Consider the following 22,644-nt stretch of genomic DNA (forward strand, 5'->3'; position numbering starts at 1 on the left):
CTTATCAAGGGGGTAAACATGATTAGGTCAAGTGTTTGGCAGTTACATTAGATGACTAACTCTTTGTTGATTATTTGAGGAGTATTAAGACCTTAAAAAATTAATGACTTGTTTAAGTGGGGGACTATTGAAAATGTTTCCCAAGGTTATTAACTACTTGGTAATAATTCTAAATAATAATAGGGTCCTTTTGGGTTGGCCTCATGACACAACTAGCAATAAGGAAATTGAGAAAAATAAGTTGTTAATTTATTAAGTAATTAATAAATTAATTGGAAATTATTTTGGTAATTATTTCAATAGTTTTAATTAATTAAAGAGCTTGAATAATTATTAATTCCTAGAGATTAGTTGGAATATTCCAAAAGCTCTTGGAAGATGACAGTGGACGATTTTGATATCCTTAGGATATGGATAAGACATGTTTTGAATAAGATAAAGATAAAAACTAAGAGTTTGAATCTCTTGAGGATTTGTTTGTTGCCTATAGATAGGGAGCTAGGGATTAAACCACGTATGATTTTTTTCTCTCTAATTTTGTTCCCTTCTCTTTCCTCTTTCACTCCATATTGACGAAAATGTAACCCCTCTCCAAGGGTTATTAATTTTCACAATATCCCTCATTAGGGTTTCCTTGGTGTTGCTTCTTGGACTCTTGGGTTTGACTACGTTAAAGGGATTCTCATTTGTGGTCCTTTATCCATTGTAAATGTTGTCAATCACAAGGTCTCAATCAAGAGATCGAGAGGTATATATCCTTCTTTCAGATTGATTTTAAAGTACGTTGTTGAAACTAGTAAAATCTATATCTTAGGATGCATGTACACTTAAGTAATTTTTTTTTTGTTTCCGATGCCATGACTTAGTGTATTGATGCTATAAAAAACCAACACAACGTGTTATGATTAAAGGCGAAATGAAGTTTGTGGTTAAAAGGTATTATGACTTTTTTAAATGATAATTTTTTATAACATTTAAAAATATGAATGTTTTTTTAAAGCTCTTAAAATATGAATAATTTTTCGATAAAAGATTTTAGAGATTGTTAAGATCGAGATCTTACGTAAGATCATTTTATGTTTTGCAAGATCGTAACCGTAAGATCGGATCGAGATCAAAAGATCCTATTAAAATCAACTAGTCTTCAAATTTGTTTGCAATGCCTTGTGTACAATACTCATTAAAATTGATATTCACTAAGACATGTGTACAATACTCATTAGAATTGATATTCACTAAGGCATCGATGATGTAAGTAACTTTAACTTTTTAAGTATGAAACATAATTCTTGTTGTTACAAACCACACAAATTAGGAAGAAAACATAAAAAAAAATAAGATAATTGTCATCATATACAACTAAATACATTAGATCATAATGATAGTATCATGAGTGCCATAATGCTCTGTGTATAATTCAAGATGAATAGACGAAATGATAATACTTAATGAGACTTTTTGCCTCACATGTGATGCTCGATTTTAAGTTGTATGGACGATCTTTTGAGGCTCAACTATATAATAAAGACTAAAGAGGTATTATCACATCGGGTTAAAATCTTAAGATCCTAGTCGGGATCCTAAGATCCCAATATAGATCTTGCTTTCAGATAGATGCTAATATGATCGAGATTGTTTTTCACAAGTAGGATCTTAAAATTATAAGATCTTAAAATCAAGATCGGGATCTTAACAACCATCATTGAAACATTAGAGGGATCATTTATGTAAAATTTTCAATTTACATAAATTTTCCTAATAATTTATAAACATAAATCTTGTAAAACAAGATAAAAAAAAGTGATTAAAAAAATGAAGATTGAAGTAGTATATAAAAAAAAATTAACATATGAATTTTGAAATATTTAATTTTTTCTAAAAGTCTTCAACAATAAATCTTGTGAAACAAGATAAAATGAAGTAATAATAATAAAAAAAGAATGAAGTCGTGGAGGGGCCATTTATGTAAGTTTGCTTATGCGTATCGGAGTATCGGCGCACCTCCCTACGCAATATTTGTATACTTTGTTGTGTTGTGATAGCAGCTCCCAAAAACTAGGTCTCCAGCTCCCAACGACTTCTCTTTCACACAAAGAGAGAGGAAGGGAGGGAGGGAGGGAGAAAGGGAAGAAGGAAGAATCAAGAATTATGCCGACGTTCACGACAATTGCTCTCGAAAATCTACTAGAACATAGAAATCCGAGCACGAATTCGTCGACTCTCAAGAGCCAACAACCCTCCGCCAACAAACCTAACTATCCTCAAAATCATGTAGAACAAAACGATGAAGCTAAAGAGGAGGAGAAATTGAAAGCAAGGAAGAGATTGAATCACATCTACATATCACCTGCTCTCTACACGACTCCAGAACCGACTCCGATTTTGGATTATTCTTCATCTGGCTCTGTCTCGTCCTCGCCGTACGTGTTTAATCGGAAGGGGCGTGGTGGGGGAAACTCCGCCAATCGGAGAGTCGATGGGTTTGAGGTTCAGGGAAGTGGGGCCCAGTCGGTTGGAAATGAAGCTGAGACGTTGCTTGATGGGGAAGACGAATTGGTTGAGAGTAGTTTGATTGGAGGAGGGGGTGAAAATGGAAATCGTGGTGAGGTTGAAGGTGAAAGTGCGGATGATGATGAAGACTTTGTAGATCCTCGATGTGATTCGTTCAGTGTTGCTAGCTCGAGCGACCTGAATGATTCTGGGAGACTAGGGCTTGAGAATATGAGCGTCATTTCTAATCAAATCGGCGAATTCTATGACGCCATTGAAGGTAAACAAAACGTTTCTTTAAATCTGGTTGACTTGTGTGCTCCTGCTCTAGATTTGATTATATGTTATTTATTGCCTACTTCATTTCTGAGTGTTTCTCGATGGTTTGTTCAAAGTAAAGACTAGAACATATAAACCCTAATCTCTTCTCCATCTTTCCAGAATTTTCTAGCAATTAATTTCAAGTATTGTTCCATTGGCATAAGTTCCAATCCCAATCAAACACAGTAGAATCTGCTCTTATTGAATCATACTTCTATTGATTCAACAGATAGTAATATCATCTAAACACAAACTGTAACTTTTGACACAGATTTCTCTTCGGATGGATCTATTATGAACTTAGCTTCATGTAGCCGCAACCTAGAATCAGAGTTGCACACCACACGAATCACTCTCATTGAGGAGATTGAGAAGCGGAAGATCGCCGAACAAGAACTTGCTAGAATGCACACTCAATGGCAGAAATTCAGCAAGATTCTACTATCTCAAACTGGCTTCAAGTTTCTTGAAACACCTTCAAGTGAAGGTGGTTGTATGCAGTTTGACATTAATGAAATGAAGCAGTTTTCTCAGGAAGTTGTTTATGCTCGATTTGTGGGGGAAGCCATGGCAAAAGCTGAAGCTCAGGCGGAAGCTGAGCTGGCGGCAGAGGTGGTGATAGGATCCAAAGATAAAGAGATCTCCAGGTTGAAAGACAGGCTGCAATACTATGAGGCTATGATCCATGAAATGTCCCAAAAGAACCTTGAATCTATGGGTATGATCTCTTATATCTTAATTACCTTTTTAACCCTATAACAGATATTTGATTTGTGGGAACTTTTGCAGAGGTGGCAAGAAGGCAGAGAGAGAAGAAAAAGGGGTATAGGAAATGGTTATGGAGTTGTATAGGAATGTCCATTGTTATTGGAGCTTCTGTGATTGCTTACTCATATGCTCCACCTACTACTACTACTACTAATACTGCAGAGTCTGAATCTGGACATGATTAGTGGTTCTATTCATCAATCTTACTTGTTTACATGTCAAATAATGCAACAAAACATTGAGGGGTGATTATGACCAAATGGTTGCCCAAAAAAAGTGAAGTTCACAATTTTGGTACTGATTACAAGTAGTTGGATTTGGTTGGATCTTGAAAAGGGTTTAATACTGACGTGATAAAATTTAGGTTGTAGATGAAATGGATTTAATGAAAGAAATGCTTTTGGCATGCTATTCATTTGTTTTTTTGTGTTACATGGTGTTTAGTTTATGTATGATTTGTCAAAATATTGCTTCTAATCAATCATGTTAATGCAAGAACCTCTTTTTATTTGGGAGATCCAATTTCAATGTGGATTGAGCTCTTTGTGGCGATAGGTGTTGTTGAACCATGCAATTTGGGTTTTAGCAGCCACAGCATGAATTTCAATTCCAACGTACGAACATAACTTGGGCTTTTTTGAAACCATTGTGTCCTTGTTTATATCTCACGTGACACTTTTGAACAGAATAAATTTGTCCTGTTTTTATCTTGTTTGTCATAAATGATGGTTTTAAACAATGTAAGATCCTATCCTCCTTTTGTCTTGGCAAAAACAAAGAATTTAAATCTTATTCAATTCTAATTTGGATTGGATTTCTTGTGGGTATTTTGCTATTGTTCTTGTGTAATCAACCTAGGAAATTGCTAGGGAGATGATAAAACGTGCCATTGGAATGGGATGGTATTTGCATGAGAATGACCTTTTTGCAAACACCATCTAATCTTTTTGTATAATACCAATACTTTCTTGGGTGGTTGTGACCATGGGGACACGGCTAGTTGCCAAAGTGTTATTGGTTTCATACGAAGGTCATTGTTTTTTTTTCACCATTAAATGTTATGTGGATAAATAACATTTCATTTTTTTTAAGATGATATTACACTAGAAAAAAAATGAATGAAAAAGTATATGGTAATTTGGGATGAGAAACAATCGTTGGAACTGAATCGGAACCAATTGCCGGCAATTGGAAACCGATTATACGTAACATTCTGGTTCTCGGTTCTTCAACTTCCCCTTTTTCGGTTTCGGTTTTTCTCTGAAAGTATTTAAAATCTTTAATCATATATATATATATATATATATATATATATATATATATATATATATATATATATATACACACACACACAGAGAGAGAACTTTTAAACATAGAGAAATAGCCAGAAAAATCCCTAAACTATATGACCTTATTAACGAAAAAGTTATTCCTCATTTTTTATTTAAAATTAAGCACAGGATACCCATAAACGTTTGCAAAATGAATCTTATACTCAGTTTGACCTTATTAACGAAAAAGTTATCCCTCATTTTTAATTGTATGTCAAATCCATGCATTATTAACATTCAAAATTAGACATCTATTCAATCCTTGTGTCATTTCTTTGAGGATGGGATCATGTCCGTTAGCTGGAAGGCTTAAATTTTTCCGTTGTAAACCAGTATTAAAAAAATTAAATTTTTTTAAAAAAAATGTCCCGTAAAGCTCTTTAGTTGGGTTGAAGACATAGCTTAAGGCTAATCAGAGTGAGAGGACTAACCCACGCGTCTTGCTGATGTATCCAACCTAAGGAAGCGCGAACACCGCCCCTAAGGTCGGTGGTTTAGGTGTGGCGTGGATGGAAGGACGGACGAAGACGACGAATAAAAAAGCAGCAGCAGCAGCAACGGTCACACATTTGATCTTTTTTCCCCATTTTCCTTTGTATCCATCGAAATAAAAAAAGAAAATGATAATGGACCCGTTTTCCAAGGTGAAGAAGACAGCCAAAAAGTAAACAGGAGGACATTCATATTTGGTTTAACATAAGTTACAAATTTGATCCTGAGGTTGCCTTTTAATTTTATTATACTCTCTCATTTTTATTTGAATTAAGTTAAACCTTCAACTATATATAACTATATATGTTTATTTAATTTTAAAATTTAATATGTTTATCTGATTTTTTAATTAGTAAAATGATTACTTAAATTTATAATTATGTTTTTTTATTTAATCTAATGTTAAAAAAAATTAAAAATATATAAATATAAATAATGCGGAGTGATAATCATTTCCAATATCTATAGAGTTAGTGATAGAGCTGACATCGCAGTGAGTTGGCAACTCAGCGCTTTTATGATGGCTTGGATGTGACCACTACCCGTAGCATAAAAGAAAGCAAACCTTTTTAGTCGTCTTGGGAACAAAAAGATTAATTACAATTATCAAACCAATGTCATTGTTTGATGTTTATCCTTATCCAGGTTTGCTTTATTTTATCCTTATTTTATCCTCCCACATTCTGAAGTTTATAATTATATAGGATTTCAACTATTGCTCAACGAAACATTAAATAGACTAACCAAACATATATCGCTGAATCTTGTGGCTCTAATTCAAAACAGTTATATAAAGAAAGCAATGTAATCTCAAAAAAAAAAAAAAAAAAAAAAAACACCACCTTAGGGTAAGATAACATAAGGCTAATAACATTTGTAATGAAATTTGAAAATATTAGAAGATGTGTAACAAAGATGCAGTTAGACAACATCTGTACTACTGAGTTGACCCAAGTGCAAGATCATGCCAAATATCTCCATCCCCTTGTGGTGCCTCATGATCTGATAAACAAAATGATTTTATCAAACTACATAAATACAAAGCAACAATTAATGAATACCATTTTAATATTCTTGTTTAAATAAATTTGAAATATGATTTAATAAAGACAGCTTATAAATGATACTGAATGTATTTGTACTCATTCAGAGGATCTACACAGGCAACTTATAAATGATAATGAAAATTTGTTGTTTGTTTGACATAATGGAATGCAATGGAGTATTCCATTATTCTGTTCATTCCATTCCATTCCATCATACCAAAGGCAAACAGACCCTAAGAACATCAATGGGGCAAAATATAGAGAAAGCTGATAATGAATTTTGGGAAGGTTTTCTGGTTTTTACAGCATCAATGGAGTTCAAAGAATGCTAAACCATGCAAGTTTTGTTCAATTGATAGATAAATACTAACAACACGATCAAAACAAGACATGCGATTCAGTTATTCAGTCGTAAATAAAGCAGACACCAAAAAAAACCCTAAGAAGATAAATAGATAGAAATATTTGTTTGTTAACAACAACAGAAAACATACTGGAATCTTCAGCATCATCATTCCGAGGGACGAGTGATGGGGGTAACGCGAGATCTGTTAAAACAGAGTATCAACCATTTAATTTAAGCATAAATTCTCCAATTTCATGAAGCTTTTAGTACTTCAAGAAAGAAAGTGAAAGAAGTAAAGTACCATCGTCAGGAAGAGTATCTCTCATCCATTCGTCGTCGACGACGTCAATTAAAATCCCTAGGGTTAACTCTTGTGCCATTCTTGGGCCCTAACTACATCATTTACAGAGGGAAAGAAGATGAAATTAGTTTCTAATGATGCATCGTTGTTATGCGAATACATTAGTCAAAGAATCGAACAAGTAGAGCGGGGCTTACAGTGAGGTTGTCGTGGATGAAGCTTCACACCGGAGAAAGGAGTTGGATAGAAAGGGATGAATGGATAATAAATTGTCTACTTGAATTTTGTTAGGGGGGAGGGGGGAGGGATTTGAAGAAAATGGAGAATAATTGCAAAAAGGGAAAATGATTAAGTCTTAATGAACTATCGTTTCTGCCTAATTTTTTTTACGTCATTTACTATTGAATTTATTGCAGATGTTTAACAAAATAGCTTTTTTATCGGTTATTGAAGGTTTCAGACGAGTTTATCATCTTCAACAACTCTTTGGTCATTTTTTTCCACGAGTCTCTAACAAACATTAGTTTTCCGGTGATATCAAACATTTTCGTGAAATCGTTTAAACCAAAATACAAGAACTTGCTAGAAAAAACAATAAATCATTTGGGGATGAAAACTAAGAACATGCACACATTAGGTTTGAGGGTTCTGAAAATAAATGAACATACTCTTAAAAGTCTAGAGTCACCCCTTATGTCGGATCACCACCTTCATGTCATTTGTTCGTCTCCACCTTCACTGCCGTTAAGTCACCTTTATTGGAGCTTCCTTCACTACTAAACCCTAAACCACCTGTGAGTTGCCTTCAACGCTAAAACCTAACGTCGTCGGAACCTATGTTGGCTTGGGTTTTATGGTATTAGGATTAGGATTTTTTGGCAGCGGCAACCACACGAGGTTAGCTAGGTTTTCAAGATCAAAGTCGTCGCTGGAAAAAGGTGTAAGGATTTTCCAAATTGGAGTCATCGATGAAATAATTTCTAGGTTTCTTTCTCTGACGAATTCGGCACCGGATACTACTAGGATTCCGTGACTGGATATTATTTCTTTCTTTATTAATGTTTGGTTCATCACCAACAAAGTCTAGTCCACCACCAATGAAGTGTGGTTCATCAATGTGTGTTGAATTTTGGTGAAGTCCTTAGCAAAGTAACCAGGCGCACTTGGAGAATGTGCTCCGCCGTTGGAGATACACTCCTACTAAAGCATGGAGAATGCGCTCCTGACATGGAGAATGCGCTTCTGATGTAGAGAATTCGATGTTGGGGCGGAGAATACATTGGGTAGATCATGGAGGTTTAAGAATATGTTGCTTGATGTTGAATGCACTCCATGCATAATGAGTACGTCTTATGCATGAAGAATGTGTTGCCTAGGTGCATGGCATGTGGCCATACACACCCCTCAAGGTTGAAGATTCTTCAAGCAACTACATGACGTCTTGTAATCGACTAACTCCTTTTATGGCCTAATTATGGATATGTATGGCTCATCATATTTAGCATATCTGTATGTTTGCCTATAAATAGACACACATCTCCATCAACATTTTTATGCTAGATATATGTATGTATGTTTGTATAGATTTCAAGAGAGCAATCATCATAAGGATAAGAGCATATCTACCAAACCATGTTAAATAGTGTGTTTAGGCTTACAATTTTTCGGTTTTTGTTTTGCAGAAGTTATTCTGCATGTTTTACCGAAATTGTTTATCATTTTTTTAAAGTTGCTTAACTTGTTTTGTTGTTTTCCAAATAGTATAGTTATGAAGCTCTTAACTTGTTTTGTTGTTTTCCAAATAGTATATAGTTATGAAGCTCTTGTCTTGAAGAAAAAAAAACATCAAATATTACATAAACTTATAACAAACATAAAGATTTACACATGTCCAAGGTTGACTAACAATCATATCTTTCTTCTAACGAAAAATAATGTTTAATTTAACACAAATGACATAATAGTTCTCATTGTATTTTTGTAAATTCTGATTTCTTTTATAAATACATATCTTCTCTAATAAATGAAGGTTTTTTTTGCCACTTGTCACTCTTACATTAATTTGGACACATGTCATTTTTTGGTATTTTTTGAATAATTTTTTTTTCCATTTGTCATTTTCTCATTTTTTTATCTTTTCTTAATTAATAATCAAATTTACACACCAATTACTAATTGCCTTAATTAAAAATAGTCAATAAATTACAATATTAGTACTTATATATTGTATTTAATATGTTTCCTTTTAAATTCAAATTTTAAATTTCAAATCTAAAATTTCAAAATTAAATAAATTTTTGTTTAAACATTTATATATATTTTTTGTTTTACTAAATCCGTATAACATACAAATCTCACAACTAGTTTGTAAATAAATTGTACATAACTATATACATAATTACAGAAATATTTATTATGTTTTTATTCAATTTTTGTTTAAAATGAGCTATTCACTTTTATTCCAAGATTTTAACTCTATACCTCATCCCGTACGCTTCGAATTTCCCTTAGGACCAAAATTTTCATAGTGTTAAATTGTCAATGGCTTCAGAATTTTCATTCCAGAAACTTCTACGTCTCTTCATGATTTCAAATCTCCAACTCTCTGCACTTTAAACCCAAAGATTCAAAATTCACATGGCGAGAATCACTTCCATCCTCTTCTTCAAGCTCAAACATCAAACTCTCTTCTCTTCAACCTCCTTATTCCGCCACCACCTCCCACCGTTAACTGTCCCCATTCCACCCACACCCCCAAACGAATACTTCTTTTCCCGACTCTTTAACAGCACCACCACTACTTCCTCTCAACAAACAACCACCCCAAAGCGCAACACCAAGGTAAACTTCTCACTCTCCGACTCCGAATCCGACGATGATTCCCAATCGCCACCAACGCCAGCCGTGAAAGAGATCGACAAGAGGAAGCTACCGCCACCGTACGACCCATTTAAGAAATCCCCAGTAATCCAAGAACCCGATGACCCCACAAATCTCCAGGAAGTGTTTCACAAAATACGCACAGAAGGGCTCAACGATAGTGCAGTCAAGATGTTCGACGGATTGTCTAAAGACGGACTCACCCACGAAGCGCTTGAATTGTTCTCCCAGATCAAAGATAAAGGCCAGATGCCGGACGTAGTGGCGCACACGGCTGTTATCGAAGCGTACGCCGCCGCTGGTAAAGCTAAAGAAGCCCTGAAGGTGTATACGCGCATGCTTGCTTCCGGCGTCCTGCCCAACGCCTACACTTACTCGGTGTTAATCAAGGCTCTGGCGGGGTCCGGTGACCAGAAATTGTTAGGGGAAGCGAAGAAGTATTTTGTGGAGATGATGGGGAAGGGGATTAGACCGAATCCGGCGACATGTGTGGTGGTTATGGAGGGGTTTGTGAAGGTAGGAAAGGAAGAAGAAGGTAGAGAAATGGTGGTGAAGATGAAGGCTCTTGGAATGGCTCCTGATGAAAAGGGTGTGAGAGAGATTTTGAAGAACAAAAGAGGTCAGGTTTTTCGATCAGTTATCAACATTTTATTTGAAAGCTGAAATGAGTTAAAACATAGAGAGATTACATGTTAAGAACTTCCTCCTTGTTGAAAGACAATGTCGAATGCAAAATCTTGATTTTTGTTGCTCATCTATTCAAATTTGCAGTTTGAATTTGTTTTGATCAAAGAATATGTTGTCTTCTTGATGACGATTGGTGAGAAGCAGATGATATATCTTCAGTTTTACGATTTCAAGAAAATCACTTTGATACATAAACATAATTGAAGGAAACACTCATTGATTAATAACGAATTCAAGAAAATCACTTTGATACATAAACGTAATTACTCAATAAGACAAAAATCAACAATCCGAAGGGGAACACATGGGAAAAAGCTGCTGCTACATAAAGATAATCTACTGATTTCGCCATTAGATTTCTGTAGCATCATGCATCGAAAGCACATGTTTATCCACTTTTTCCTATTTTGACCAAGATTCAAAGCACACCGACTGCCAGCATGGGCGGCAGTTGGTGGCCTCCTCCACCCCTTTTCACCGGAGCAATGATGGTTAACACTTGAAGAACAGAAGAGCATCAACTAATTAATAGTCTTGCTTCTTAGGGCATTCAGATGCCCTGTGCCCTGACCTCCCACAGTGGAAACATGGACCCGCAAGATTTCTGTTTTATTCACACATTCATTCAGTATAACCCTCGGATTTTACTTGTATAAAGTTGGCCAATGAATAAATATAATAAATAGCAACCTACTTCTGTTATTTCTTTATTATATTATTCTAATTTCATTTCTTCCCATTACAAGGCTTTTAAAAATCTACCCAATTATAACTGTGTCATCCAAATATAAAGCGGTTTTGAGTGGAGTTCTACAAGTAATGTCCCGAAAGCATATGATGTCATAATTGGGTAGAATTTTCAATATATATTTTTTTAAAGTACAATGTTGTACTAGAAAGAAATTAAGCTATGTTGTTATTTATTGCATTTAGCCCTTTGAGCATGCAATCACACACGACACGCTATGTTTTACTGTCTTTAGTTTGCATTGGACTGAAATCGGTACTGATGTCAATCGAACAAAAATTGCAAATTTTTTGTCCCGCCCAAAAGAGCCCTCTCTCTCTCTCGTATCTGTGAAAAAGACATAAATACCCTCCTCATCTTTATCATCGAAAATAGCCTTGAAAAACTTATTAAGCCGATGTAACAAATATACACGGCACAGGAAGCTTTTTGGAACGCTATCTTTAATGACGAGGATGAGGAGGGCATTTACGTCTTTTGCAAAGACTAGAGTTCGCAAACAAGTTTGTTTCCCACCTTTTTGTGTGAACCAAATAATTGCAATTTTTGTAAATCTATTCGACACCAAACACAGTACAACTGATTGTGTCATATCTCATGCATAACAAATGGGCCTAAACGACTTATGCAAACTTCTAAATAGTGCATTCTGCAATGTATACTACCTGTCCCTATTTCCAAATGACGGAGAGCGTGAAGATGAAGATCGTCTCTCGCCAATCAACCAATCACTTCCACCGGTGGTTGTCCTCGACCCTCCACCAATTCTAGAGCCTCCTCCGCTTGACCAACTACCACCACCACCACCACCACCACCTCTACCGCCACTCCTACCGCCTTGCCGGAAGTTATCCCCTCCACCACCGGATGAGAATCGACTATTATTACCCCAACCACGGGACCCACCGGAACCTTCCCTTCTTGAACCTCCACCACCTCGTGAACTTCTCTCCCTGTTTGAAAACCTTCCATAAAAATCACTAGCTGGACCATTGTCTTCCAACACAGGCAACTGCAATTCATATCCGTTGTATTATCTTCAATATGACAAATTAACAAAAACAAAAATAATTTTAAAATCGAAATTAACTTCACCTTGTTAATTTTTGTAATAGTGGTGCCAGGTGGCATCTCCTTAGTTAATAGATTTTTAGCAATCTCTTCGGGAAGATCAAAAACAGCACCTTGAACCTGATGACAAAATATATATATATATATATATATATATATATATATATATATATATATATATATATATATATATATATTACAAAAAGCAAAAATCTTGTATCTAGTGGACCCACCACCAACTGTTATTTTTTATACCTTTTTATCTGCAATCACATGAATTTTTCCAAGTGCGCCAGCAGCCGTAGCATACACACTAGACAAAAATCCAGTAACCGTTCTAGCAGACATGTACCCTTGCAACGACGACTCAGAATCCCGCGTCATTTGCAACGTCATCCATCCCTATCACGCAAAATTACAAAATTACCCTTATATAAAACATAACAAGAATCAAAATAAATATATTCGTTATTCATAATTTCATATAACATACCTTTTCATGTGTGATTAAAGAACGGGAAGATGGTGGTTGGGAGAAACCGCTCATGTGTGCAAGGGCTGCAGCGAGAGCCCGTGTACCCTTTTCATCAATTAACTTTTGGGCAGTTGGAGTGAAGAATTCTATGGAGTCGTTATGAACACATGAAAGGGTAGCGATTACTTGTTTGACTGAGGAATCCAATAGATCTTCGACAGCTGGCGGACTTATATATTCAAATTTGCATCCAACATCTTGCTCCAGAGATCTAACGGTCCTCCTTTGATTATTTGTGTACATCAAAATCGCCTTCCCTTCCTTTCCTGCGCGCCCCGTTCTACCTGATCGATGCACAAAAGTTTCCGGATCGTTCGGTAGTTCGTAGTGGATAACCTAAATGCAAGAAATAGCAACGTACTTTCGTCATTTTATTGATTTAGTCGATTTAACTATTTTTTTTTAAATAATAATTGGATTGATAGTTCGGTGGCTAAATCGATAAAATATAGGGAAAATGACACAAATGCCCTATGAACTTTCTAGGGTTTACCCTTTCAGTCCCTAAAGTTTTTGTCGGACTTTATGAGTCCCTAAACTAGGATATGACCTGCTCTTTTAGTCCCTGTCAACCTGTAATAGCCGGTTCAGTGACCTTTTAGACCAAAAAAACTCACATTGTGCCCTTATAAAGCCAAAAAAATAAGTTCGGAGATCAATACGAATTGAGTGTGAATCGGCATTAAAAGAAAAAAGAGATTTTTTTTGTACGAATTGACCCCCGAACTTATTTTTTTGGCTTTATAGGGGCACAATGTGAGTTTTTTTTGTCTAACAGGTCACTGAACCGGCTACTACAGGTTGACAGGGACTAAAAGAGCATGTCATATCCTAGTTTAAGGACCACCCGACAAAAACTTTAGGGACTCCACAGGTAAACCCTAGAAAGTTCGTAGGGCATTTGTGTCATTTTTCCTAAAATATAATAGTTCACTACAAGAGATTAAAAATGGTGAAAGTACATTATTACATTGTGACTTTCTGTATTTTGTTCGGATATAATAACTACAAGATATATATAAACAAAAAAAGCATACCAAATCAACATTAGGTATATCAAGTCCACGAGAAGCAACATCTGTAGCAACAAGCACTGTAAACTTTCCTTGTCTGAATCCATTCAGTGTTCTTTCCCTTTGATGTTGAGATATGTCACCATGTAATGCCTCTGAAACAATACTACTAGTCAACCCTAATGACACCTCATCTGCATCCCTTTTTGTTTGAGTGAAAATAATCGTCTTCCCACCCTTTGCATATACCTAAATCCATATCTCAACTTTATAAATATAAGATTTTTCATTAATCAAAATAATAATTAAAAAAAAAAAAAATTCAATGGTCATACAGTGACAAGATCACCAAGCATTGACCGTTTTGAAGTTGAGGTGGATTGTATAGCATAGAGCTTGATACCTTCTGCTAGCTTCTCATCTTGATCACCAACCTTTTTAATAAGCATCATGACATAGTTTAAGACAAATAAGAAGAAAATATTATGTAAATTGGAATGTTAACATGTCAAAAAAAAAAAAAAAAACTGACCAAATCAATAGTCAAGGGGGACTTCAAATATTTCCTAGAGAGTTTTTGAACCCAACCAGGCATAGTTGCTGAAAAAAGCATGCTTTGTCTTTGTGAAGGAAGTTTTTGTAAAATAACTTCAACATCTTCCTCAAAACCAACCGCAAGCATTTGATCAGCTTCATCAAGAACCAAAAACTGAACTTCCCCTAATTTCAAAATATTACTATTCACCAGGTCAATGAGTCGACCGGGTGTCCCAACCACTATATCAACCCCACGACTCAGTTGGTTTTTTTGTAATGTGTAAGACACACCACCATACACACACACTGTTTGTAAATAAGGTGCAGATTCTTTGATTTCGTTTTCTACTTGCTTTGCTAATTCTCTTGTAGGTGCTAGAACTAAAACTCTTGGCATTCGTCCCACAATCCTTTATATAAAATAAAAAAAGAATGAAAAAAATAGTTAGATCCTATAAATTATTGGGATAAATAAATACAAAGTGTATATTGAAAATTGTTTTGTATTTGAAGTGAAAATATGTTTTTATATAAAAGAACATTTTATTTATTATTTTTTTGCATATGTACCTATTTCGGTTTTGTTCATCCTCTTCGGTGAGTTTTTTGATAATAGGAATTGCAAAGGCTAAAGTCTTCCCTGTTCCTGTTTTTGCACGACCAATAATATCTCTGCCTTCTAATGCAGGAACCAAAACGGCTCTCTAAAAATCCAAAAATTAATATCACAATTAAATTTCGACAAAAACAACCTTAAAACAATTGTAATCGCAAAATACTAAGATTTTTGGATACACGTTTTGAAATTGAAAGGTGTAATAGCAATAGAAGCATTTAAGAAGTGCATAAATAAAAGGGAAGAAATGGTGAAATTACTTGAATTGGGAAAAGCTTAGTAATTCCTCTCTTAACAAGAGTTTCAACCAGTCTTTGAGGCAACCCCAGTCTACGAACTGAAAGTTCATCATCATCGTCATCATTACCATCATCAATGGAGGCTTCAAATTCAGACTCATCGTCATACTCTGTATCACCATCGTCTTCCAAAGAAGAACCTTCCTCGAACACACCAAGACCCTTAAACGCCTCCTCACTAAGAACTGAATTCCGCGCCGCAATTGCCGACGCCACGAAAGTAGAACCACCTCCGCCGACGCCGACGCCGACGCTGTTATGTCTGAGTCTGGATAGGGAAGTGAAGTGGGTTTTATCGGAAGACAACGGAAAAGCTAAAGGGGATGAGGGTGTAGTGGTTTTCTTCGAGATATGCTCTAGTGAAGAAGGCGTTTTCGGGAAAATGGAGGAGACGCCTATGATGGAGGAAGAACACGACATGACGGTGGTGCTGGTGGCGGGATTTCGGAAAAGGATAGGAAGATAAGGGTGAGAGGTTTATGGATGTATGGTAGTGCAGACCTCTACCTCTTGCCTGTGACTAAACCCACGAATTTATAGTACCCAATTTTTGTTTGTTTCTCTTGTGATTTTACTGGATATTTAGCCAAGAGTATACTATATAGAATTATGATTTTGTAAATTATTTCGTTTAATGTAGTTTCTGTTAATGTAAATTAAACATTTGGTTAATTATGTGTTGGAACTTTGTTTATGCATTCTGACCTACACTCACAAAATTCCTTCTCAAATTCAAGATCTAAGTTTGGGATTACTTTTAAAGCTTAAAGTCCTTTTTGTAAAACCACTTTTGTAAAAAGATTTTTTATAAAAATAGTTTTTAAAATGTGTTTGGTTTAACTTTTAAGCAACAAAAATTAAAAATTGTTTTTAAAAAGTGTTTGACTTAACTATGTAAAATGACTAAAAAAGACATTCTTACATATTTTCAATGATTTACTACTTTACACTATTTTATACATAACAATTTTTTACGCCCAATTTATAATTTTGTAATTTTCTGATTAGACCATGATAATATTTAAATTAGGTTCATACAAAAGCAAAATACAAATTGTAAATAATTCATAAAGAAGATCATAAATTAAGTTCATACAAAAGCAAAATACAAATTGTAAATAATTCATAAAGAATATCACAGACAGTGTCATATTACATTCATCTCCGCAATGTGATTATATTTTCTGCAATAATATCTCGTATCACTGTCATATACGAATCGTCATCACTCATGCGACGTGTACTTGGACCTCCTTCGTAAACTTCACTACTACTACCATCTCGTGTGGGAGTGTAGGATTCTTCTTATGCCCTATTGAATGCTTCCTCAAACCTACCAAACTTTCTAATATATGTTTGTATGCTTCCCAAGAAAATCCAATATTTTCTAACATGTATGTTTGTTACTGTGTTTTGTAGTAGTGTATAATTTACTAGTTCATGTGTCTGGTTACCACCAGCTGTATTGTATATCGTTGTTTTGAATGAAATACCCTTTGTATGAAAACCCTGGCTATTACTAGCAATGTATAGAATATTCTATTTGAAAACCCTGGTCACCACCAGTATGTATAGTAGGTTCATTACTTAAAATAAAACCATAATTTGTATCACCTGAAATCCTCCAGTGTAATGTAAAGTAGTTCTATTAATTAAAATAAAACTAATGAATAATGAAATCCCGTAAACAATGGTTAGTTTATACTGCTGTGAGTCGTATAACCATGTTTGATATGACCTAGTGACCCCTACAACGTTCTTCAGGCGTTGAAAGTTATGACATTTGTCACCCCAGGCATGTTTGCCTAACTGTAGCTAGCAGTTTAGGTGTGTGATAGTTAGTCCCGAATAGACCTATTCACAAATCTCACGCTCTCCCTCTAGGAGACTCTGGTTATACTATGATGGGATTTAGCCAGCACCCCGAAGGGTACAATTGAAGTAATGTCTCATAACCCTGTATTAACTAGTTTACGTGTGGTTCTGTATTATTCTCTTGTATTTGAATCCGCTTGTATACTTGTAGTGTAGCAATAATTATACTTAAATAATTATTTAATGTTGTATTCTTGAAATCCGAAAGTAGTAATGTATATCATAAACTAAGTATGTCATAGTTTATATGTCTGTTAATGTATAAGCTTTGAATTCGTAAAACTGTGTATTGAAATCTCAAACTATACCTATTATAGTTTGCATGTATGTTATGTACTTGGTTCGTGTATTGATCTGAAAACTATGCAATATTGATTGTAAGTAGAAAACGTCCCTTATGCTCAACATGTTACAAAAGGGATAAAATATCTAAATATTTTATAAAATGTGGAAATCGTTTGGTTGTATCAATTGCATAAGTTTTAAACATGTTGAAATTCTTTTGTATGAGTTCACAAAATCATTTGTGTTTGGCTTGTATTCCCCCTGAAAACATTAAAAATAGTAAAAGCATAAGGATATGAACTCACTGTTAGTTACGTGAAAGTGTCGGACTGTGAAACTGAATGAGGACCTTCAAGTTGTTGCACGCGGAATTAACAAAATCCTAATAATAATTAAACACATATACGCCTAATATTAGCGAAACCATTAATTATAGTGTTGGAAAACACTTGCTTTTAGTTTAGGAATGTTACCGAGACTCAATTGAATCTGAAAAAGTGGGTTTTCAGCCAAGTTCACGACGTGGGAAGGTTTGCGGTCGTGAGTTGTTCTCGGGCGTGAACTGTTCTCGGTCGTGAACAACCCTTTGAATGGTTTACGGCCGTGAACAGTTGTTCTTGAAGAAATTATGAAGGTTTAAAGGGTTCACGGCAGTGAACTGATTTCGGCCTTTAAAGATTTGAAGATTTGAAGGGTTTGCGGCTGTGAACTCAAGAACAACAATACTGGATTTGATGAAAAACGCATTTTAGAGGTTCCACAACAACACCTAAAGGTGATTTTTGATGATTTCGGAAGAAAATGGGGGTATTTTTGTGTTTGCGGTTGAGATGTTAGAGAGAGAATGGGTGAGTATTCGGCCAGAAAAATATAAATGAGTGTTAGGAGCACATATGTATAGACTGAGTTCATGGTTAGTGATGGGGTCCACCAACCGTGAACGGGTTTACGGTCGTGAACACCAATCAGGCCGGATTGATTATTGAAGAAACTCGGGGTTTCGCGCGATTTTGTTTCCGACTCTTATATAAAATTTAATTATATAACTTAAATGATTTTCCAAACCATAAGAATTTGAAGGAACTAAATAAAAATTCAAATTTTAATTAACGGAAACGGCTAACGTTAACAGAAAAAGGTTCGGGTTGTCACAGAAAACCACTTGTATTCTCAGGGAACCGGTAGACAGGTACACCCGCAGGTTTTGAGAAGATGGAGCTTTTAGAATCGCGTCTTTTATACTTTTGTTATACATTTTGTTTTCATACAAATTATGTATCGAACAGATGTAAATACTTTATTTAATCAATGTAATGGTTGTGTTTACTTTGATTACTATGATGCAATTATTGTGATACTGTACATGACGTCCTCCGCCCCCGAACATTTCCACCGTCTCGGTTTGGGGTGTGACAATTATGGTTGATTTAATGGAAGTACAATGGATTATTACTTCGTTGATTATCGATTCCTAAGATGACCAGATTAATATTCACTAACCTAATCCTTTAGCAAATAAGTTCATTGATACGACGATCAAGCAGATAAACTAACAAATTTACTAGTGTTTAGTTCGAGTTAAGTTAGAGGTCGTTTGATAGTTACTAACCGGGTTAGAAGTTGACTGGGTTAAAAGTTCTGACCGAGTTAACTTCTGACTGAAACTTTCTTTTGATTTTGCATCTAACTGACTGTATAAAATGACTATATTACCCTCCAAGTAGATAATTTAATAACACATCATTAGTTGCAAGAATAAATTCCAAAGAATAAGGTTCTAAAAGTAGATAATTAAATAACCAAAAACAATTTACTTTTATTTTCTTGTCAAACAAAACATGAGGTGTACGATTAACAATCGGATACTAGATTCATAAGAGATTAATATCTCTCAAACACCAAATTTAACCCTAATCAGTTGAGAAAATGCAAAACTCTGGTATAAATCTAGACAAAACCTTTATACACACATTTACACATTTGATCTACATTTGACAATTTAATCCATAACACATATCCTAATGACCAAAGCTAATCCAATAACATATAACCTTTATTCACGCATTACCAGAAACTAATTCAATAACACATAAAAAACTCTACCACCAATCCTTAAATGCAAGTGTGTTGAGCCCAAAATGCTATGTTGCAGCAATCAAAACAGACACAAACTCCACCCCCATTACATGAAGCCCTATTTGAGAAATCAAGAAATTAACAAAACTACACCACCAATCATTAAACACAAATCATTAGAGATAACAGTCATATAACTAGAATAGTTCAATTGATCACTAACAAGGGAAAATCGAAAAAGAAAAAAATCAGCTTACATGCGCTGCTCAGGAGGTCGTCGCCGGTAGAGGCCCCTGAGGTGTTGTTAGTGTTGGATTAATGTCTAAGTCCATAACTATTTTGGTATGTACTTGACCCGATGGTGCATGGTCCTTTTGGGTTGCCTTCACCAAAGCAACTTGATAGGATGAATTATGGAGAGAAAGGATTAATTATGATTTATTAATATATTGTGAGAATAATATATTAAAGGAGAAATCATGTTGTTTAATTAATATTAGTCAAGAATTAATAAGAATTAAGTTTGTGGCTAAAAGACATTAATTAAACTTGAGGGACTAGAACTGTCAATTGTGTGATAGTTGAATATTAGGCTAAGGGACTCCATAGAGGATGGAGTGGACGAATTCTATGGGGAAACCCATTAGAAATTGTCCAAGGCCTCTAAGGAGGGAGTCCATGGGTTACTTAGGGCCTGAGCATTCAAATTAGGGTTTCCTTGTTATATAACCCTAATAGCCTCACTATTTAAAGGACCCTTAAGCCCCAAAAACATGGTGAACTTGTTCTCTAAGGTTTCCACACGTTTTGGGCAGCCTCCTCTCTCCTTATTCTTCATCAAAGCATCAATACAATAGAAACCAATCAAGGCTTTGATACCACTGATGGGTTTTGGCCATAAGAACATCCTATGTGCTCATACAAACCCTAATGCTTGGATCTAGGTTTCTCTATTGTACATGCAATTCATCCAAGACTTTAAACCCTAGATCTAACATATGATAATCAATATTAACATAATATTGGGTTCAAGATATTACCTTGATTGTTATGTAGCAATAACAATCACAAATCCTCCGTGTAATGACTTTAGAAAGCTTAGAGTCACAAATGTCACTCCTCTTGCTCTTGGTGTTTGTAAACCATTAGAGGAGTGGCATTTGTGACTCTAAGCTTTCTAAAGTCATTACAAGGAGGATTTGTGATTGTTATTGCTACATAACAATCAAGGTAATATCTTGAACCCAATATTATGTTAATATTGATTATCATATGTTAGATCTAGGGTTTAAAGTCTTGAATGAATTGCATGTACAATAGAGAAACCTAGATCCAAGCATTAGGGTTTGTATGAGCACATATGATGTTCTTATGGCCAAAACCCATCAGTTAGTGGTGTGCTATGTGGGAGGAAGGGTTGTAGAAGGAAGGGTTGTAGAAGGAATCGACCATTCTATTGATTTAAGGGAAAGAAGAAGAAGAAGAAGAAGAAATCGATTTACCTGTTGCGCTGCTTGGAGGTTTCCGCTGGTAGAGGCTGATGAGGCGTCATCGGTGTTGTGCTCTATTGAAGAAAGCGACGATGCAAGGAATGAGAAGTGGATTGTTCCCGGTCCATCAATAGAAAACGGGGGACCGAATCTGATGAAAACCTTGGACTGAGTCCACATTTTGGACCGAGTCTTTAACTTTCAAATCCTTATCAAACATGCCAATTGGATTTTGTTGGACCCAATCCCTCTTTGGACCCGGTTAGAACCTATATCAAATGACCCCTTAGACTTATAATGATTGAACTATTTGGTTTAAATGAATCGGTTCAATATATGTTTGGTCCTCATATATTTATTCCTACATTTACTTACCCATTTTTCTATTTAACCCTATGTTTTGGTCAAAACTCTAGTCCTACGATTTTGTAATTCACAGGATTATAAGATTCAAGTTAATCAAGAATGATTGGTCAAACAAACTCAATTAAACTTAGTAATAAACAAAAAAGTAGTTATTTGTAACGCCCGTGTTTCTGGGCTAAGCACTAAATATAATATAATAGCTAGGTTAACCTTTGTAACTCATTTTTAAGTAATAAAGAGTAATTATGTGAATATTATGTGAATTATGTGTTTATTTGCTTAATTATTATAACTTAAATGAATTAAGAATAAAAAAATGAGCGTCGAAAATGAAATATTAGATAAGCCCGATAATGATACATGAAGACGTAGTAGTCGTGACGAGGTTTCCGAATATATAAAGAATGCCAAAATCCGAGTTATAACGAATAAGTTATGACCTGTCGAAGTTTCGCGACAGAACCGGTACGGCACAACGCAACGTAAATAGTGAATTTACGATAGAGCGATATTTATCCTTAGTAATCTAAACGAAAGTTGTAGAATACGTTCAACCGAGAGCATACATAAAAAGAACGTCTAAATCTGACTTCGTATGCATGATTTTTCTAAGTTTCAGCTTAGCAGTATGCAGCCCGAAGTTCGGATTTGAGATCGAGTGATTTCTAGCCGAAACAATCTAATCGAGAATCGAAGATCTCGTCGATAGTAGTGCAACGGTAAAAAGACAGACGAAAAAGGACGTCAGATGAAGAAGTTATGAATTTCTAACAGAGTTTTCCTGTCCCGGCCTACTAAAAATAATATAATAAAAATAAAGTCAAAATTAGCCGACGGAGTCTAAATGAAAGTTGTAGAGCATAATCTCACCTACGCGTGGATATAAAGAACATCGAAAACGGAGATCGTATGCAAAATTTATGAATTTATGAAGTTCGAGGCACGCATCCCAAAGAGGGAACGCCCCGCGTTCAATTGGGAAACGCTCCGCGTTTAATACTTGGCTCCGAAGAGGCCACGTCGATGATGACTCAGTGAATAAGGGATAGGATTGGAACCCCGCTCCTACGC

At 35.3% G+C, this 22,644-nt stretch overlaps 4 protein-coding genes across 4 annotated transcripts; 2 read left to right on the top strand and 2 right to left on the bottom strand.

Annotated features, from left to right (window-relative positions):
* The first annotated feature begins 2,051 nt into the window (after positions 1 to 2,051).
* Positions 2,052 to 4,089, top strand: LOC145074147 (uncharacterized). The gene is made up of 3 exons (XM_079020561.1): positions 2,052 to 2,770; positions 3,083 to 3,529; positions 3,601 to 4,089. Exons 1-3 carry the CDS (start codon positions 2,149 to 2,151, stop codon positions 3,762 to 3,764), a joined length of 1,233 nt encoding a protein of 410 aa, XP_078876687.1. The 5' UTR covers positions 2,052 to 2,148; the 3' UTR covers positions 3,765 to 4,089.
* A 2,065-nt stretch (positions 4,090 to 6,154) lies between these two features.
* On the bottom strand, positions 6,155 to 7,442 carry BNS (bonsai). The gene is made up of 4 exons (XM_079020114.1): positions 7,293 to 7,442; positions 7,096 to 7,187; positions 6,943 to 6,996; positions 6,155 to 6,404 (listed from the first exon to the last, which is right to left on the bottom strand). Exons 2-4 carry the CDS (start codon positions 7,172 to 7,174, stop codon positions 6,340 to 6,342), a joined length of 198 nt encoding a protein of 65 aa, XP_078876240.1. The 5' UTR covers positions 7,175 to 7,187; positions 7,293 to 7,442; the 3' UTR covers positions 6,155 to 6,339.
* A 2,161-nt stretch (positions 7,443 to 9,603) lies between these two features.
* Positions 9,604 to 10,754, top strand: LOC145072653 (uncharacterized). Its single transcript, XM_079019119.1, has one exon. The coding sequence runs from the start codon at positions 9,733 to 9,735 to the stop codon at positions 10,636 to 10,638; it is 906 nt and encodes a 301-aa protein (XP_078875245.1). The 5' UTR covers positions 9,604 to 9,732; the 3' UTR covers positions 10,639 to 10,754.
* A 313-nt stretch (positions 10,755 to 11,067) lies between these two features.
* Positions 11,068 to 16,003, bottom strand: LOC145072652 (DEAD-box ATP-dependent RNA helicase 3, chloroplastic-like). Its single transcript, XM_079019118.1, has 10 exons — positions 15,443 to 16,003; positions 15,137 to 15,270; positions 14,562 to 14,976; positions 14,365 to 14,463; positions 14,054 to 14,278; positions 12,975 to 13,352; positions 12,737 to 12,883; positions 12,506 to 12,601; positions 12,076 to 12,422; positions 11,068 to 11,266 (listed from the first exon to the last, which is right to left on the bottom strand). The coding sequence occupies exons 1-10, from the start codon at positions 15,899 to 15,901 to the stop codon at positions 11,188 to 11,190; spliced, it is 2,379 nt and encodes a 792-aa protein (XP_078875244.1). The 5' UTR covers positions 15,902 to 16,003; the 3' UTR covers positions 11,068 to 11,187.
* Between the last annotated feature and the right edge of the window lie 6,641 nt (positions 16,004 to 22,644).

Source organism: Lactuca serriola, chromosome 9 (assembly GCF_051521515.1).
Source record: "Lactuca serriola cultivar US96UC23 chromosome 9, Lser_US96UC23_V15, whole genome shotgun sequence".
Lineage (NCBI taxonomy): Eukaryota > Viridiplantae > Streptophyta > Magnoliopsida > Asterales > Asteraceae > Lactuca > Lactuca serriola.

What these genes read in the sequence shown, in the direction of transcription:
- LOC145074147 (XM_079020561.1), top strand. Translation starts at nt 2,149, where the DNA reads ATGCCGACGTTCACGACAATTGCTCTCGAAAATCTACTAGAACATAGA. An exon ending in ATTCTATGACGCCATTGAAG is followed by an intron (nt 2,771 to 3,082) that starts GTAAACAAAACG and finishes CTTTTGACACAG; the next exon opens with ATTTCTCTTCGGATGGATCT. An exon ending in AAAGAACCTTGAATCTATGG is followed by an intron (nt 3,530 to 3,600) that starts GTATGATCTCTT and finishes GAACTTTTGCAG; the next exon opens with AGGTGGCAAGAAGGCAGAGA.
- LOC145072653 (XM_079019119.1), top strand. Translation starts at nt 9,733, where the DNA reads ATGGCGAGAATCACTTCCATCCTCTTCTTCAAGCTCAAACATCAAACT.
- LOC145072652 (XM_079019118.1), bottom strand. Translation starts at nt 15,901, where the DNA reads ATGTCGTGTTCTTCCTCCATCATAGGCGTCTCCTCCATTTTCCCGAAA. An exon ending in ATATACCTAATGTTGATTTG is followed by an intron (nt 13,353 to 14,053) that starts GTATGCTTTTTT and finishes TCTTGCATTTAG; the next exon opens with GTTATCCACTACGAACTACC. An exon ending in CTTTAATCACACATGAAAAG is followed by an intron (nt 12,884 to 12,974) that starts GTATGTTATATG and finishes TTTGCGTGATAG; the next exon opens with GGATGGATGACGTTGCAAAT.
- BNS (XM_079020114.1), bottom strand. Translation starts at nt 7,174, where the DNA reads ATGGCACAAGAGTTAACCCTAGGGATTTTAATTGACGTCGTCGACGAC. An exon ending in AGATACTCTTCCTGACGATG is followed by an intron (nt 6,997 to 7,095) that starts GTACTTTACTTC and finishes CTGTTTTAACAG; the next exon opens with ATCTCGCGTTACCCCCATCA. An exon ending in TGATGATGCTGAAGATTCCA is followed by an intron (nt 6,405 to 6,942) that starts GTATGTTTTCTG and finishes TTTGTTTATCAG; the next exon opens with ATCATGAGGCACCACAAGGG.